At 43.3% G+C, this 17,737-nt stretch overlaps 1 protein-coding gene across 1 annotated transcript; it reads left to right on the top strand.

Annotated features, from left to right (window-relative positions):
• The first annotated feature begins 414 nt into the window (after nt 1–414).
• On the top strand, nt 415–17,073 carry miga2 (mitoguardin 2). The gene is made up of 15 exons (XM_063011906.1): nt 415–649; nt 736–943; nt 4,448–4,557; nt 4,641–4,761; nt 4,940–5,058; nt 6,046–6,163; nt 6,428–6,534; nt 6,898–7,010; nt 7,187–7,259; nt 10,195–10,281; nt 11,273–11,371; nt 11,940–12,074; nt 12,171–12,224; nt 12,503–12,619; nt 14,640–17,073. Exons 1-15 carry the CDS (start codon nt 554–556, stop codon nt 14,832–14,834), a joined length of 1,752 nt encoding a protein of 583 aa, XP_062867976.1. The 5' UTR covers nt 415–553; the 3' UTR covers nt 14,835–17,073.
• The last annotated feature ends 664 nt before the right edge of the window (nt 17,074–17,737 follow it).

The following is a 17,737-nucleotide window of genomic DNA, read 5'->3' as shown; positions in this document are numbered from 1 at the left end:
GTCTGATTCACTCATACCAGCACAACACACACTAACACACCACCACCATGTCAGTGTCACTGCAGTGCTGAGAATGACCCACCACCCAAGTAATACCTGCTCTGTGGGGGTCCTGTGGGGGTCCTGACCATTGAAGAACAGGGTGAAAGCAGCATAAAAAAGTATGTAGAGAAACAGATGGACCACAGTCAGTAATTATAGAACTACAAAGTGCTTTTATATAGTAAGTGGAGCAGATAAAACAGACTGAGTGTAGAAACAAGGAGGTGGTTTTAATGTTATGCCTGATCGGTGTATTTGAGGAACGTCTTTGTGTGTTGACATTCACACCATGTGAGACTGCAGAAATGTTTTGTGTTTATTTAAGCAAATTCACTGAGTAGACGAGCTGTGTTACATCTAGGCAGCAGAAATGATGATCTGTGGACCTTTGAGAAGCAAGTTTGTGGTTCAGTTGCACCCCAGTGATACAAGGACAGACCTGCTGATCCATTTACACTGATCTGGGTTTTCAAACTGGACTTCTGGATGTAAGTGTTTGCGAGGGGCTGAGATGTCATTTAGACAAACAGAGGGGATGTCCATCATGCAGGCCTTGGCCATGACGGTGGCTGAGATCCCGGTGTTCCTGTACTCCACCTTTGGCCAGGTAAAGGCGCACACAGTCTCTTTGTTTCTTCTTCTTCACAGTTTATGATAGACCTGAACTCAACATGTTTGTTTTTCTCCCCCCAGTCGGTTTTCACCCAGCTGCGGCTGACCCCTGGCCTCAAGAAGGTGCTGTTCGCCACGGCGCTTGGCACCGTAGCCTTGGCCCTCACCGCACATCAACTGAAACGGCGTAGCAGGAAGAGGAAACAGTTAGCTGACAAATCAGCACCCAAGACAGTAGGCATGCCTGAGCAACTTCTGCGCACTGCAAGACCCGCATCACTAAGGAGAGGTCAGAAACTGTGTGGAAAATTATAATAATACCTTTCTCTTTTGCTTTTTCTTTCCTTAGATATCTAGTCATATCTAATTCCCCATACTGCTGTAGCGATAAAAGCCTGCAAACTACCTGGCCCACTTATTTGAAGCTGCCAGAGACAGGGTCCCACATTAAGCAGTATCACTTAACCATCTCTTGTGCAGACGCCTCGACCAGCCAGCAGAGGTCGCAGTTGCACCAGCAATGAGGTACCCGTTCGACCAGCCCACCCTCAGACACAGCCAATCGTGTCTGTGTTGCCACCTGGACATACTGAACGTAGTCTAATTAGGCTGTTGGTTGTGTGGGCTACTGAATACAGACATGTGACAGGAAATTAATGACTGGATCACTCCGAGTTTGGGACAATATATGTATCGGATCAGCAGCAGATTTGCACTCACTGTACAGGTGACTTGGGCAGGCTTGCTCTGTACTGTCCAGTTTATGTCTCTATTCTCTCTGACACACTGGAACTGTTGGTGCATGTGGCTGGGCTTTCTATCTGTAATAGGATCAGGGTCACTGTAGGTCCTATTCAAGGCAGAAATACACCCTGGAAGGGCCGCCAATTCATCAAGGGGCTTTAGTCATGAGCTTGTTGGGCAAACCATTACAAAACCAAGGCCATTAATATGAAGTCCTCCCTCTTGCTGCTATAACAGCTTCTACTCTTTTGGGAAGGCTTTCCACATGACCTTATAAGTGTTTTTGGGGAATTTGTGCCCTTTCAGGTAAAAAAGCATTCATAAGGTTAGGTTTTTATGTTGGTCAACTCAATTGACCATCTAATTCATCCCACAGTTGTTCAACTGGGTTGAGGTCAGGCCTCTGTGCTGGTCTCTGTGCTGGCCACTGGAGTTCCTCTACACCAGAGGTCACTAACAGGCGGACCGCGGTCCGGGTCCGGACCCAGAAGCTGTCCCATACGGACCCGGACCTACAACCAAAACAGAAAGTTATGATTTGAAACCTGACGGAGCGCTTCTATTTTAACCGGCGCAGCTTCTGTACCATTTACGGTAGCGGTTTAGTGGATGAGAAAACGCACAGACACCAGAGATCACGTGACACCACTCAGCCAATCAAGTCTGTGCATTCCAGTCGGTAAACACTGCAACTCTACAGATGAGAGAGTTAGAGGCGAGTTACATGTGAAAAGACGGTGGAAAGAAAAAGAAAGATAGCGAACGTAGAACAAACGAAGGGAGAGATACAGACGACCGTGCCGGAGAAAGTTGAGAAAAGACGAGTGAGACAGGAGACAAATGACGCTCTCCAAAAAAGAAACGTGTACAGCGAAATTACAGCATTTAATCCGTGATGGAGAGACTCATTTCTGTTCTTACTTCCCACTGGAGCACAATTAATTTTTATTTTCTCCTAATTTGATAAGAGAAAGGTTTGATAAGTTGGGGTGGTCCGGGTCCTCTCTGTGTGGAGTTTGCATGTTCTCCCCGTGTCTGCATGGGTTTCCTTCGGTGCTCCGGTTTCCACCCACAGTACAAAGACGTGCAGGTGAGGTGAATTGGAGACACTGAATTGTCCATGACTGTGTTCAATATAAATATATACAGGGGTTGGACAAAATAACTGAAACACCTGGTTTTAGACCACAATAATTTATTAGTATGGTGTAGGGCCTCCTTTTGCGGCCAATACAGCGTCAATTCGTCTTGGAAATGACATATACAAGTCCTGCACAGTGGTCAGAGGGATTTTAAGCCATTCTTCTTGCAGGATAGTGGCCAGGTCACTACGTGATGCTGGTGGAGGAAAACGTTTCCTGACTCGCTTCTCCAAAACACCCCAAAGTGGCTCAATAATATTTAGATCTGGTGACTGTGCAGGCCATGGGAGATGTTCAACTTCACTTTCATGTTCATCAAACCAATCTTTCACCAGTCTTGCTGTGTGTATTGGTGCATTGTCATCCTGATACACGGCACCGCCATTGGATGCACATGGTCCTCCAGAATGGTTCGGTAGTCCTTGGCAGTGACGCGCCCATCTAGCACAAGTATTGGGCCAAGGGAATGCCATGATATGGCAGCCCAAACCATCACTGATCCACCCCCATGCTTCACTCTGGGCATGCAACAGTCTGGGTGGTACGCTTCTTTGGGGCTTCTCCACACCGTAACTCTCACGGATGTGGGGAAAACAGTAAAGGTGGACTCATCAGAGAACAATACATGTTTCACATTGTCCACAGCCCAAGATTTGCGCTCCTTGCACCATTGAAACCGACGTTTGGCATTGGCACGAGTGACCAAAGGTTTGGCTATAGCAGCCCGGCCGTGTATATTGACCCTGTGGAGCTCCCGACGGACAGTTCTGGTGGAAACAGGAGAGTTGAGGTGCACATTTAATTCTGCCGTGATTTGGGCAGCCGTGGTTTTATGTTTTTTGGATACAATCCGGGTTAGCACCCGAACATCCCTTTCAGACAGCTTCCTCTTGCGTCCACAGTTAATCCTGTTGGATGTGGTTTGTCCTTCTTGGTGGTATGCTGACATTACCCTGGATACCGTGGCTCTTGATACATCACAAAGACTTGCTGTCTTGGTCACAGATGCGCTAGCAAGACGTGCACCAACAATTTGTCCTCTTTTGAACTCTGGTATGTCACCCATAATGTTGTGTGCATTGCAATATTTTGAGCAAAACTCTGGATGCTGGACGCTCTTACCCTGCTAATTGAACCTTCACTCTCTGCTCTTACTGGTGCAATGTGCAATTAATGAAGATTGGCCACCAGACTGGTCCAATTTAGCCATGAAACCTACCACACTAAAATGACAGGTGTTTCAGTTATTTTGTCCAACCCCTGTATATACTGTATATATAGTTAAACATTCCGGACCTTTGCTTCAAGAAATTTTCTCTAACTGGACCTCTTCAAATTTTAGTTGAATACCCCTGCTCTACACCAAACACAGTTTGAGTTTGAGGCATCCACCTGTTAGCAATGGGTGAAACATCTGAACTTAATAACAAAGCAGGGTGTCCACATATTTTTGGCCATTTCATTATACAGTTCCTGTGAACAATTAGTGAAGCAATATTCCATTTCGGGCGGCACGGTGGCTCGTGGGTAGCACTGTCGCCTCACAGCAAGAAGGACCTGGGTTCGATCCCCAGGCGGGGCGGTCCGTGTCCTTTCTGTGCGGAGTTTGCGTGTTCTCCCGAGTCTGTGTGGGTTTCCTCCGGAAGCTCCGGTTTCCTCCCACAGTCTAAAAACATGCACTCAGGTTAATTGGAGACACTGAATTGCCCTATGGTGAATGGGTGTGTGTGTATGTATTTGTGTCTGCCCTGCGATGGACTGGCGCCCCGTCCAGGGTGTTACTGTGTGCCTTGCGCCCATTGAAAAGCTGGGATAGGCTCCAGCACCCAACGACCCTAATTGGATAAGCTGATAAAATGAATGAATGAATGAAATATTCCATTTCTTTCTGCTGTGTGTATCTGCAGGTCCATATCCAGGCCGCCAGATGATTAGCCCAAGCACCCGCAGTAACGACACAATGAGTGGAATCTCATCCCTTGCTGCCAGCAAACACTCAAGCTCCTCACACGCTTCAGTATGACACACACACACACACTCGTTGTCATTTTCCTGTATTTTAGCATCTGTGGTGCTGATTAGCTTCGTGTATATTTTAAGGCGCGACACCCGACCTCTCCCAACCAATCAGCCACTGTGGCCACGCCGTGGGAGGCGGAGCCTGTAGCGGAGGAACCCGGAGCAATCGAAAATGCAAATGCTGAGAACTTGTATCTCATGGGTAATTAAACTATAATAATTACTTTTGTCATGTGTTATGTCATGTGGTGTGGCACTACTGGAAGATTATTGTCATTTTCCATATAGTCAGAATGTCTTTATTTAATAGTTTATTTAAAAGTTTGACAACAGGTTGTAGGTAGACAGTGATTTGCTGTAATCATTCTGGTCCCCTCTAGGAATGGAGCTGTTTGAAGAAGCGCTGCAGAAGTGGGAGCAGGCGCTGGACATCAGACACCAAACCCCGTCAACCTCATCCGCCACTAACAGCCTCGCTCGGCCTGGGATTGCTCTCACGGTAGCGTGCACAGTTATATACACAGAAATATCGCTCATGTTGTCAAATATCGCTCATGTTGTCAAATATCGCTCATGTTGTCAAATACCGCTCATGATTTTTGTATACCTACTGCTTTTATACATTAACTAATTAAAAGCCACTTCAAAAGTCCTTTAACATTTGTGAACTTAAAGTGAATAAGAACAGGATCATGCTTTAATTACATTAAGAATGTGAAGGGAGTTGCAGTAACTAAGACTTGTGTTGTTTGGAGTGATGAGGGATGGACAAGATTAGGTACAAGTTTTGTAGAGGGACAACACAGGTAGGATATTTGGATATATGGAGACAAAGTTAGAAAAGCAAGATTGAGATGGTTTGGGCACGTGCAGAGGAGGAAGGAGAGAAGTTCAATAATTTAAAAGTAAATTAAAAGTATCCATCCATCCATCCATCCATCCATCCATTTATCCATCCATCCATCCATCCATCCATCCATCCATCCATCCATCCATCCATCCATCTATCTGCCCATCCATCCATCCATCCATCCATCCATCCATCCATCCATCCATCCATCCATCCATCCATCCATCCATCCATCCATCCATCCATCCATCCATCCAATCCAATCCAATCCATCCATCCATCCATCCATCCATCCACCCACCCATCCATCCATCCATCCATCCATCCATCCATCCAGAGAATGGTGCTGAGGATGCGGTGAGGGAGGACATGCAGGCGGTTGGGCAGATGTTCAGGACAGGGCAGGATGGAGATGAATGATCCACTGTGACAACCTCTAATAGGAGCAGCCCAAAGTAGAAGATAATGTCTGTAATTTAGGTGCTCACTAATGGTATATGTAAAGTATAGGAATAATAATAGTAGCATTGTCCACCCTTTTGCCCAATAATCAGAATGCTGTCATATCACAAAAATGTACCTGTATGACGTGTAAAAGTTCTTTTTCTGTGTTTGTGTGTGTTACAAATATAACAGCCAGAAGCTCGTAATCGAAAGTTCGCAGAAAAGCTGGAATCCCTTTTGCACCGTGCTTACCACCTGCAGGAAGACTTTGGCACCACGATACCTGCAGACAGCCTGCTTGCCGACTTTGGTGAGTTCTCTCTCTCACACACACACACACACACACTTAAACACACTCTAATAACCAATGATCATAATCTTTTGGTCAGAAATAAAATTGAAAGCAATGCCAGTAGTGGGCAAGTGTATTTCCTTGCTGTGCCACTTATTTAGTTAGACATTATCAGTGCTTTATTTACAAATTGCCTTCATTACTATACGTCTGCAAAACATCAGCACTGGTTGGATTACGTATTGTATATGCTAAACATTTTGTGTGTGTGTGTTTAAATAGAGAGCGAAGGCACGCTTATTCTGCCCACCGTGGGAAGCTCCCATCAGCTACAGGACGATGATGCCACCACCATCGCATCCGACGATTCTTTCTTCTCTGCGGCAGAGGTTGGGCAGCCCATGCACATACAAGCTTGCATAATGATTGCACACAATGCATCTGTCCTTGTGTCAGTAAGCTTTAAAAATGGCTATTTAGTGCAAAATATTAGGGAAATCAGACTTAATAAACAAAGCTCCGGGTTGTTGCTTTGCATATTGAAAGCAACCATTTTCATGCTGAAAAATACAAAGAAACATAGCAATGACTTGACGATGAATGACTTCCCTTCATACCTTGGTTGTCTGGCTATATTAGTATGGTGAAATATGCACACAGTCCTAACAAAAGTACTACTAATTACAATATGAACCTATATAATGTTGATATGATGGTACTATTATGTCTAAAAATGTTTTCCTCTGCTGTAGCTATTTGATGCATTATCTCCTGATGAGGTGTATCAGTCGTTGAAGCCTGCAGCTCTGTATGAAGAGGCACTGAGTTTAGTAAAAGAAGGGAAAGTGGACTGCAGATCACTCAGGTATTTAAAGATACATGTTTATTATGAAGAAGTGTATGGAATTGAATGGGAAAAAAACGCTAGCACACCTTTCGAAACTAAGCTCTGCCATCTGTCATTTTCCTGCTCTTTAATGTTAAACATTATAAATGTGCATTGCTAATTCCTTTGAAAAACATTTTGTCTGCCCTTTACAGGACGGAACTGCTGGAGTGTTACAGTGATCAGGACTTTCTGGCCAAGCTTCACTGTGTCCGACAGGCTTTTTATGTAGGTACCCACAGTCACGCAGTCTCCTGTCTGTTGGAATAAGTCGTAGAACACATACTCAACACTGTGACTTGTTTATTCTCTTAAATTGCTATTAAACTGACAAAAGGGCAGATTCCAATGTTGATTTCCAATGTCCAATGGTCACTGACCAATTTAATTGTATTTAGTCATATATACCAGTGTTTCTCAACCTTTTTTCAGTCACGGCACCCTTTAAAAGTATGCAAAATATCAAGTCTCCCCAGTCTAAAATGTATTAAAAAACGTACACTCGGCATCCCTCGGACTGCTAACACACACGCATACACACCATAAGGTGTCATTTAGGGAGGGAGGGGTAAACGTGACTTACTTTTAATGGGAAACCTGAGCCTGGGATGATGCACACAATCGCCCTATTCTGGCAGGGATGGATGAGAGGCAGACTTGGAGCTCCTGGTCCAGAGCCCTCAGTCGCCCCCTGTACTTGTTCTTGATGTAAGTTAGGCCCGAAAAGCTCAGTTCACGCCATGAACGAATCAGATTTAACACAATTAAACAAGTTTGTAGTTTATTTCTCAATTATTTGTCATTATACTAAGGGCACTGCTTCTTTTCTGCATGTTCTCTCTGTAGCTCGGTTACAGCTCTCTCAACTCAAACTCAAAAGAAGCTTTATTGGCATGATGAATAAAGACATTCGTATTGCCAAAGCAAGTTAGAGAGAAATAATAAAAATAACCGTAAGAAAGAACAAATATATACAAAAGTTACATGTGCAAAAAAATATAAAATAGAATAAAATATTAATAAAAACAATGCAAAATAATAACAATAAAAATTATAATATTTACAGTAATGAGGTAGTAATAACGATCAGTTTGTGTGTGTGTGTGTGGGGGTCTCTCTCTCTCTCTCTCTCTCTCTCTCTCTCTCTCTCTCTCTCTCTCTCTCTCTCTCTCTCTCTGTGTGTGTGTGTCGCTTGCTCTCCGTTTTCGGATTTGAATTTCGACAATAAACAGCTCTTCTTATGACTGATTGATTCCCTCTACTGATGCGCAGCGGAATGGGCGGATTACAGAACTGCGCAGAAATAAATAAATATATATAGCGGCTCCCAGAGGCGCGACTCGGTTCCTTTTGTTCATTTTAAAGAGCCGTCCAATAGAATCGGATCGTTCGCGACCGACCCATTATCAGAATATTTTTGACAGCACCCCTGACGAAGCCAGACGGCACCCCGGTTGAGAAAGGCTGATATATACAGTGTATCACAAAAGTGAGTACACCCCTCACATTTCTGCAGATATTTAAGTATATCTTTTCATGGGACAACACTGACAAAATGACACTTTGACACAATGAAAAGTAGTCTGTGTGCAGCTTATATAACAGTGTAAATTTATTCTTCCCTCAAAATAACTCAATATACAGCCATTAATGTCTAAACCACCGGCAACAAAAGTGAGTACACCCCTAAGAGACTACACCCCTAAATGTTCAAATTGAGCACTGCTTGCCATTTTCCCTCCAAAATGTCATGTGATTCGTTAGTGTTACTAGGTCTCAGGTGTGCATAGGGAGCAGGTGTGTTCAATTTAGTAGTACAGCTCTCACACTCTCTCATACTGGTCACTGAAAGTTCCAACATGGCACCTCATGGCAAAGAACTCTCTGAGGATCTTAAAAGACGAATTGTTGCGCTACATGAAGATGGCCAAGGCTACAAGAAGATTGCCAACACCCTGAAACTGAGCTGCAGCACAGTGGCCAAGATCATCCAGCGTTTTAAAAGAGCAGGGTCCACTCAGAACAGACCTCGCGTTGGTCGTCCAAAGAAGCTGAGTGCACGTGCTCAGCGTCACATCCAACTGCTGTCTTTGAAAGATAGGTGCAGGAGTGCTGTCAGCATTGCTGCAGAGATTGAAAAGGTGGGGGGTCAGCCTGTCAGTGCTCAGACCATACGCCGCACACTACATCAAATTGGTCTGCATGGCTGTCACCCCAGAAGGAAGCCTCTTCTGAAGTCTCTACACAAGAAAGCCCGCAAACAGTTTGCTGAAGACATGTCAACAAAGGACATGGATTACTGGAACCATGTCCTATGGTCTGATGAGACCAAGATTAATTTGTTTGGTTCAGATGGTCTCAAGCATGTGTGGCGGCAATCAGGTGAGGAGTACAAAGATAAGTGTGTCATGCCTACAGTCAAGCATGGTGGTGGGAATGCCATGGTCTGGGGCTGCATGAGTGCAGCAGGTGTTGGGGAGTTACATTTCATTGAGGGACACATGAACTCCAATATGTACTGTGAAATACTGAAGCAGAGCATGATCCCCTCCCTCCGGAAACTGGGTCGCAGGGCAGTGTTCCAGCATGATAATGACCCCAAACACACCTCTAAGACGACCACTGCTTTATTGAAGAGGCTGAGGGTAAAGGTGATGGACTGGCCAAGCATGTCTCCAGACCTAAACCCAATAGAACATCTTTGGGGCATCCTCAAGCGGAAGGTGGAGGAGTGCAAAGTCTCGAATATCCGCCAGCTCCGTGATGTCGTCATGGAGGAGTGGAAAAGCATTCCAGTGGCAACCTGTGAAGCTCTGGTAAACTCCATGCTCAGGAGAGTTAAGGCAGTTCTGGGAAATAATGGTGGCCACACAAAATATTGACACTTCAGGAACTTTCACTAAGGGGTGTACTCACTTTTGTTGCCGGTGGTTTAGACATTAATGGCTGTATATTGAGTTATTTTGAGGGAAGAATAAAGTTACACTGTTATATAAGCTGCACACAGACTACTTTTCATTGTGTCAAAGTGTCATTTTGTCAGTGTTGTCCCATGAAAAGATATACTTAAATATCTGCAGAAATGTGAGGGGTGTACTCACTTTTGTGATACACTGTATATACTATATTGCCCCATATATAAACATAGGTGTGTGTGTTGTAGGTGTTGCTGTTGGATGAGACTCACAGGACCTTTTTCATGGAGACAGGGAAGATGATGATCACTGGACTCATGATTAAAGCCAACAAGGTAAGAAAATAGCAGGCTTCTGTAAGACCAAGTAGCTACTTTATCCTGGTCAGGGCTGCTGCAGGTCCAGTTCCACCAAGAAACACCAAACACCTAGACCAAGGCAGGAATGCCCTTGGCTGGGTGCCAATCACAAGACTTCGACCATCTCGAATTATTACTTATTTGCTTATTTTGTTTTTTCATTTTTATTTTACCACTACTTTATCCTGGTCAGGGTTGCTAATCACTGGGTGACCTTTCCCAGACATAGCCATTCATGTCTGTATGTAGATGCGTGACCGGTTAATAATGCACTAGGGATTGAAACCTGGATCCCAGCTGTAGTGGTATGTATGTATGTATGTATGTATTATTTATTTATTTATTATTATTATTATTATTATATATAATTCTCTCCCCTAATCATGATTATGTTGTGCTTCACCTCTACCGATACAACCCCCCAATGCTGACTGAGGAGCTTTGCAACTGACGCGTGATCAGTACCGACTGCCTCTTTTCACCTGCACGAGTCGAGTTCATGTGCGGACCAGCTCTGTTGCACGGAGAGCCACACCCTGATCAGCATTATTCCCCAACTCTGTGCAGGCACCATCAATCAGCCAGCAGAGGTCGTAATTGCACCAGTTATGAGGAACCCAGGTCTGGCTTTCCCATCCCTGAACAACAGCCAATCATTGTTGGCCGCCCAGCCCAGTCGGATGGCAGAGCTGAGATTTGATACGATGTATTTGAAATCCCAGGCTACAAAGTTGGAAGTGTATCAATTCCTTCATATAACTGATTTATTACACCTGATATTGATATTCAAAAATGATAAGGGGTGTCCCAATACTGTCCATTAGTGTGTGTATATATAGATACACACGATTCTGTCTGTTTTATTTTATGAACATGATTAATGTGTCTGGTTTTCCCTGTCAGCATTTAACTAGTTAACTTGGTTAGGTGGGAATTAAATCAGATTGTGTGTATGTGATGTGTGCAGAGTCCAAAGGCATTTCTGGAGAGTTATCAGGATATGCTGCTGTACACTCAACGAGAAGAGACGTGGCCGACCACCAAGATGGAACTTGAAGGACGAGGGGTTTGTGTTTCACTTTCTCTTGGTCTGTCTGTCTCTCTTCTCTCAACCCAGCAGCCACTTAATCGGCCAAAAATAACACGAGACGTACTGGTTTTTCTTCTTGAAGCACAAACTTGTATTCACTGCCCCATCTTTTATTAAATTACCTCCTTCTGCTTAAATTTTCTCTTTTTGTACATTTTGGGATTATTTGTAAATACTTCTCAACATCACTTGTTGGAAAACCGCCTCAGTTAAACGCTGATGGCTGGATGCGGTCACTTTGTGGGTCACAAGTTAATCATATGTCTTTAAAGCTCTCGCGTGCCACATCATTTGGCCCGTGGGCCTTGAGTTTGACGCGTGTGAGTTAGTTAGTTAGGCATGTATAGTGTAACTCATGGTTTCATGGTGTTGTGGTATGAAAGACGGCTATATGCTTAGAATGCCTTGTTAACTGATATTGTAAATAAAACTTAAAGATTCTGTGTTATTTATTTGATGCCAAGCATTAACTATTAAACCAGTAGACTAGACTTTTTCTATGTAATCATTTCATCTGTTGCTTTTATTTCTGACCTTTGCTCAGGTGGTATGTTTAAACTTCTTCGACATTGTGTTGGACTTCATCCTGATGGATGCCTTTGAGGACCTGGAGAATCCTCCCACCTCTGTTGTTGCTGTCTTGCGCAATCGATGGCTTTCGGACAGCTTTAAAGAAACGGTACCTAAAAATAAGCTAATTAATTAATAATCGACACTCCATTATTATTAAAATGTTGAAAGTATTTTTCCAATACCCTCACTTTTTCTGTTTAAGGCTTTAGCTACAGCGTGTTGGTCAGTGCTGAAAGCCAAAAGGAGGTTACTGATGGTAAGTTGTTGTTTTCATAAAATCCAAAGATTGACTTACTTATAAAGATTGTCTTAGAAGGAGGCCACATAAATCAGTGGATAATCAGCTCAGGTCTGAGGGATAACAGGCTAGATGTTGACCTACTGCAAAGGAATAAAGAGAGCATAGCGTAATCCTCCAAAAAGCTTTGGGTCAAAGCGGTACACATCTGTTTATGGTCTGTTACCCACTGTTAGTTAGATCCAGGATGTATAAAACAAAGAGAATACACAGTAGAATAATTTTGTGTCTGTCAGGTTCCAGATGGGTTCATATCTCATTTCTACGCCATCTCGGAGCACGTGAGTCCAGTTCTGGCATTCGGCTTCCTGGGTCCCAGGCAGCACCTGAGCGAAGTGTGCACTATATTTAAGGTAACGTACACATCCACATATGGTTCATTTAGCATTTTTAGGTCATCAAGTGTATTGAGAAAGTTTGTGGAACTGGTTCATGATTGGATATACAAGCAAGGATGCATTGATGTTTGCACTTTGTAGGAAAAGCTGCGTCATCCAACAGTCCCACAGTTTAAGAACATTGGTTCTCAAAACATTTTTAAGGATTTTTCCACCCACAGTCCATAACATTATTACAAGATTTAAAGAATCTAGAGAAATCTCTGTATAAAAAGTGCAAACACCAATATTAAATGCACTTGTCCTTCCATCCCTTAGGCCAGGGTTCTTTCAAGCGACCCACATTATGTCCATAATTTTTTTTATACGACCCAGGCAACTCAAACAATGCATCTTACTCTCTCTGTTTTGCTCTGTACAATCTGGTCCCACTGTGGTTTACAACACGTAACATAAAGCCTCCACATCGCTTACAAGTTTGTTTTGTGTTTCTGTGCTGTTAAAATTTGTTTATTTAATTATTATTATTTTTCTCTGTGACCCATTGTTTTGGCTCGCGACCCACCTTAGACAACACTGCACAGAAAACCGATATGCTTCTGTAATGAATACAACCACACAGGCTTTGGAATACATTACAGTACACTTCTTGTCAAACATAGTCTGTAGTAGGGCTGGGCGATATATCGAGATTTTATAAAATATCGATATATTTTCGTACGCGATATAAGATAAGACAATATCACATATATCGATATAGATGTTGCGTTCCGGTTAGATCCGACAGTTCGTCTTTCTCTTCTCCCAGTTTGTCTCTGCACATGTTCACCTGCCCCGCCCCTCTCCCTCACTGAACACAACTCGCCCCGCCTCTCTCCCCACCACCAATCCTTTCTGCCCTCAGAACACATTTCTGTAAGTAAAACTCCCATGATAGCATGGAGACGGTGGAGGAGCTGCTTAGTAAAAAGAATAATAACGGCTCAGTTATTTAGAGATGGTTCGGATTCAAAGTATCAAAACAAGTCCAGACAAAAGGTTCTAGCTCCGTGTACCTTTGGTCATTAGTTTTTCACTTCAAATCCCAAAGTTGAAAAACAAGAAAACGAGTCGTTATTCGTTTTAAAAACCAATATTAGAAAACGGAAATAAACAAACACAAGCGCATATAAACAGTGTATGCACGTGTTGAGAAAGTAATAATAACGTAACGGTGCGTCTCCTGTTGTTCTGACTTGTGTGTTTGTATATGTGATGTGCATGTATTTGCTCTATCTGTAAAAATCAAACATTATGGGGAGTGATTTCTGTACTGGATGTTGTACGTGGTCGTGATCAGATAAATTCTGATACCCTCCCTACACACTCGCTCCCTGCGCCCTATAGTGCACTTAACATTCTTAAAGGGCCAGACATTATATTTGTAATTCACATTACACGACAGGCGAGACGTTAGAAAACAACAAACTTTTTCTTAAAGTAGCTCTTTTTTTTTTCTTTTTTTTTAAGGAAAAATAGTTCCTGTGTGAAGCTTCCCCAGCATATTAATAAAAGTGCCTGTAAAAATTTTTGGTATTTAGTATTTGGAACATGTAGCTTTGTCTCAGAAGTGTCTTTTTGTTATTACCTTATGGGATGAAAAAATATCGAGATATATATCGTATATCGCCATTCAGCTCAAATATATCAAGATATAATTTTTGATCCATATCGCCCAGCCCTAGTCTGTAGGTCTAGAAATCCAAGTAAAGACTCCTGGGCTCAAGGTCATTTGAGCTGGACTGATTTGTTTTTTTAACTGTAGTGTTCTCTGGACCAAAGAGTCAAAGGAACATTCCAGTTAGTGACAATGTTAAAAGCCACTGTCTGTCATTGTATGTAGTTGTTTTATTGGCAATGGCAAAGGTAAATTGCACATCTATGAAGTGAAATATATATGTATATGTGTGTATGAGTGTATTGCTTTTTTTGGGAAATTAGGATTGTAATATGAGCTTGTCTTTATGATTCTCTCCTTTCTTGTATATTTCAACAGCAACAAATTGTACAGTACCTGAAGGACATGTTTGACCACGACAAAGTGCGCTTCACGTCCGCTCAGTCATTGGCCGACGACATTCTGAGTCTGTCTCACAGGCGTTCCGACATTCTGCTGGGCTACCTCGGCATCGACGGCCAACCCGAGGCTAACGGAGCGCTCCCCGCCGGCACGGAGCCGCAGGACGGTTGATTCCTTAAAAAGAAGTTCTACAATCACCTACTAGCTTGAAAAAAGAAATGAGACTAAATGCAGTGTCAATGATACACCTGAAACCCCAGATCAAGAGCCGTCTTTGGAAGTATCTTTATACTCATCGAGTTCATCGTTCATCTTTTTTTCCAGTAAGGGGACGATTTCAAGATGTTTGAACTGTGTCTGGCAGACTATCAGTGGCACCCTGGCTTCCAACAAGCCTCAAGATGTACACTATACAAGAGCATCTGCATTAGAAGACATAATGCAGTTGAGCTCTCGTGAGATGGAAAGTCGTTTTAATTGGGCGGGGAAGATGTTCAACAGGACTAAAGATCCCGGAGATCTCGATCTAGTACCAGCTCTACTGATCAAGTTTAGGAACATTTTGGCTGGGATTGATAGTTGAAATTCTTTCATTCCCACCCAAGATGTTCTCAGTATCTCTGTAAAGCGACAGACAGACGTATACAACCTTGGTTTGACTTTCAGCATCAGGTCTCCATGTAGATTTAAATCGTTGGCGCAGTGGGATATTCCGCTAGTGCATTAGTTTGAATCTCAGCTCCGCTACCGGTCACCTGGGTCCACTCTATTAGACACTCCTACCTAGTTGGTCCACCTTGTAGATGTAAAGTCAGAGACGATCGCTCATCTATTGCTGCTGTTTGAGTTGGTCATCTTCTAGAACTTCATCAGCGGTCACAGAACGCTGCCCATGGGGCGCTGTTGGCTGGATATTTTTATCCACTCATACCAGCACAACACACACTAACACACCACCACCATGTCAGTGTCAGTGCAGTGCTGAGAATGATCCACCACCTAAATAATACCTGCTCTGACTGTAGTGGTCCTGTGGGGGTCCTGACCATTAAAGAACAGGGTGAAAGCAAGCTAAAAGTGGGTATTATGGGTATTAAGAAATATCGTTATCGGTTTGGCGCAGTGGGGTATTCCGCTAGTGCACTAGTTTGAATCTGAGCTCCGCTACCGGACAGCTGGGCGCCCCTGAGCGGGCACAATTGTCAGACAATTGGCCACCGGTCTGCTGGGTTGTAAAGGCCGGAATAATAAGCGTCTTCAGACGCTGTGCAAGGAGGCACGTGTACAGAAGTGGAGGAGCATGGCTCTCCATGCGCGATATCCGACCTCATTTGCAAATCCACTAAAGTATGGGGGAATAAGAAGGGGTTGGAGGACTGCACATGTGACAAAGAGGGCATGAGGCAGGCGAATATACCCTCCTCGGATCCGATCGGGATCCCCAGCAAATTTGGGAGAAAATGCATAAATAAAATAAAAACAATAGTGTCGATCATAGAGTCACATTTCAAAGACGGAAGTCCCTGAGGATTTTTTTGGTAACCAGTCTGAACTTGAACCTGAACCTTGAAACCTTATTTAACTCAATTAAGGATCAAGGATCCCAAAATCTCATGTAGCCCTGGTTGTATTGCCTAGCCACACCTATATACACTCATTCCAGAGCTTCATGCTGAATCTGACATACTAGTTGTGTGTATTAAGTATAAACGATACCTTAAGTTAGTGTGTCAGTAGTTTCTCAGAGCTAGCTGTATTCTTCTCTCATTGGGGAAAGCGTTTAGAGCGTACGCAGTACGCCCTGTGCTGGCGTAAAAGACGGTTGGTGCAAGCCACAGGTTTTGAACAAGACCAGAGGGTGACCAAACTGTCGCATGAAGGGAAATTATAATCAGTGTATATGTTGATAATTCATGTTCTGTGTGTTTCTGTCCTGTAATCTTCTTTGCTGTTTGCACTTTGATGTATCGAAAAAGACACTAATGAGAGATATGTTCGGACTCGGTTCGGATTTTATGAAGAAAGTAACTAGTCAGGTGGTATCCAGTGTTAAACAGTGCTTTTATTTATATATATTTTGATTACCTACTTAAAAGTGTGCAGGGATTCGCAAATGGAAGTTGATGTAGGTGTTAAATGCCAAAAATATAAATGACCACAGCTTACATGTCAATGATAAATGATTGGATGGATTGTGTTTAGTTATTTTATACCTAAAGTCAAACAGTGATGTATACATGGTGTATTTTGTGCCTCTGTTTACCTGTTTTAATTCCTTTTGTTATTACATACTGTGCTTAATGCAAAAGCTACAACCGGTGTTACTGCATGTACAATATACACCGATCAGCCATAACATTAAAACCACCTCCTGTCCATGTTATCAGCTCCACTTACCATATAGGAGCACTTTGTTCTTTAGTTCTACAATTACTGATTGTAGTCCATCTGTTGACCCTGTTCTTCAATGGGTGGTGGATGATTCTCAGCACTGCAGTGACACTGACATGGTGGTGGTGTGTTAGTGTGTGTTGTGCTGGTGTGAATGGATCAGACACAGCAGCGCCGCTGGAGTTTTTAAACACCGTGTCCACTCACTGTCCACTCTATTACACACTCCTACCTAGTTGGTCCACCTTGTAGATGTAAAGTCAGAGACGATCGCTCATCTATTGCTGCTGTTCGAGTTGGTCATCTTCTAGACCTTCATCAGTGGTCACAGGACGCGCTCACGGGGCGCTGTTGGTTGGTGGACTATTCTCAGTCCAGCAGTGACAGTGAGGTGTTTAAAAACTCCAGCAGCATTGCTGTGTCTTGTCCACTCATACCAGCACCATGTCAGTGTCACTGCTGTGCTGAGAATCATCCACCACCCAAATAATACCTGCTCTGTCGTGGTCCTGTGGGGGTCCTGACCATTGAAGAACAGCATGCAAGGGGGCTTATAAAGCTCACAGAGAAACAGATGGACTACAGTCAGTAATTGTAGAACTACAAAGTGCTTCTATATGGTAAGTGGAGCTGATAAATTTGAGTGTAGAAACAAGGAGGTGGTGTTAATGTTATGGCTGACG

Source organism: Trichomycterus rosablanca, chromosome 16 (assembly GCF_030014385.1).
Source record: "Trichomycterus rosablanca isolate fTriRos1 chromosome 16, fTriRos1.hap1, whole genome shotgun sequence".
NCBI lineage: Eukaryota > Metazoa > Chordata > Actinopteri > Siluriformes > Trichomycteridae > Trichomycterus > Trichomycterus rosablanca.
This window is presented reverse-complemented; position numbering and strand designations above follow the sequence as displayed.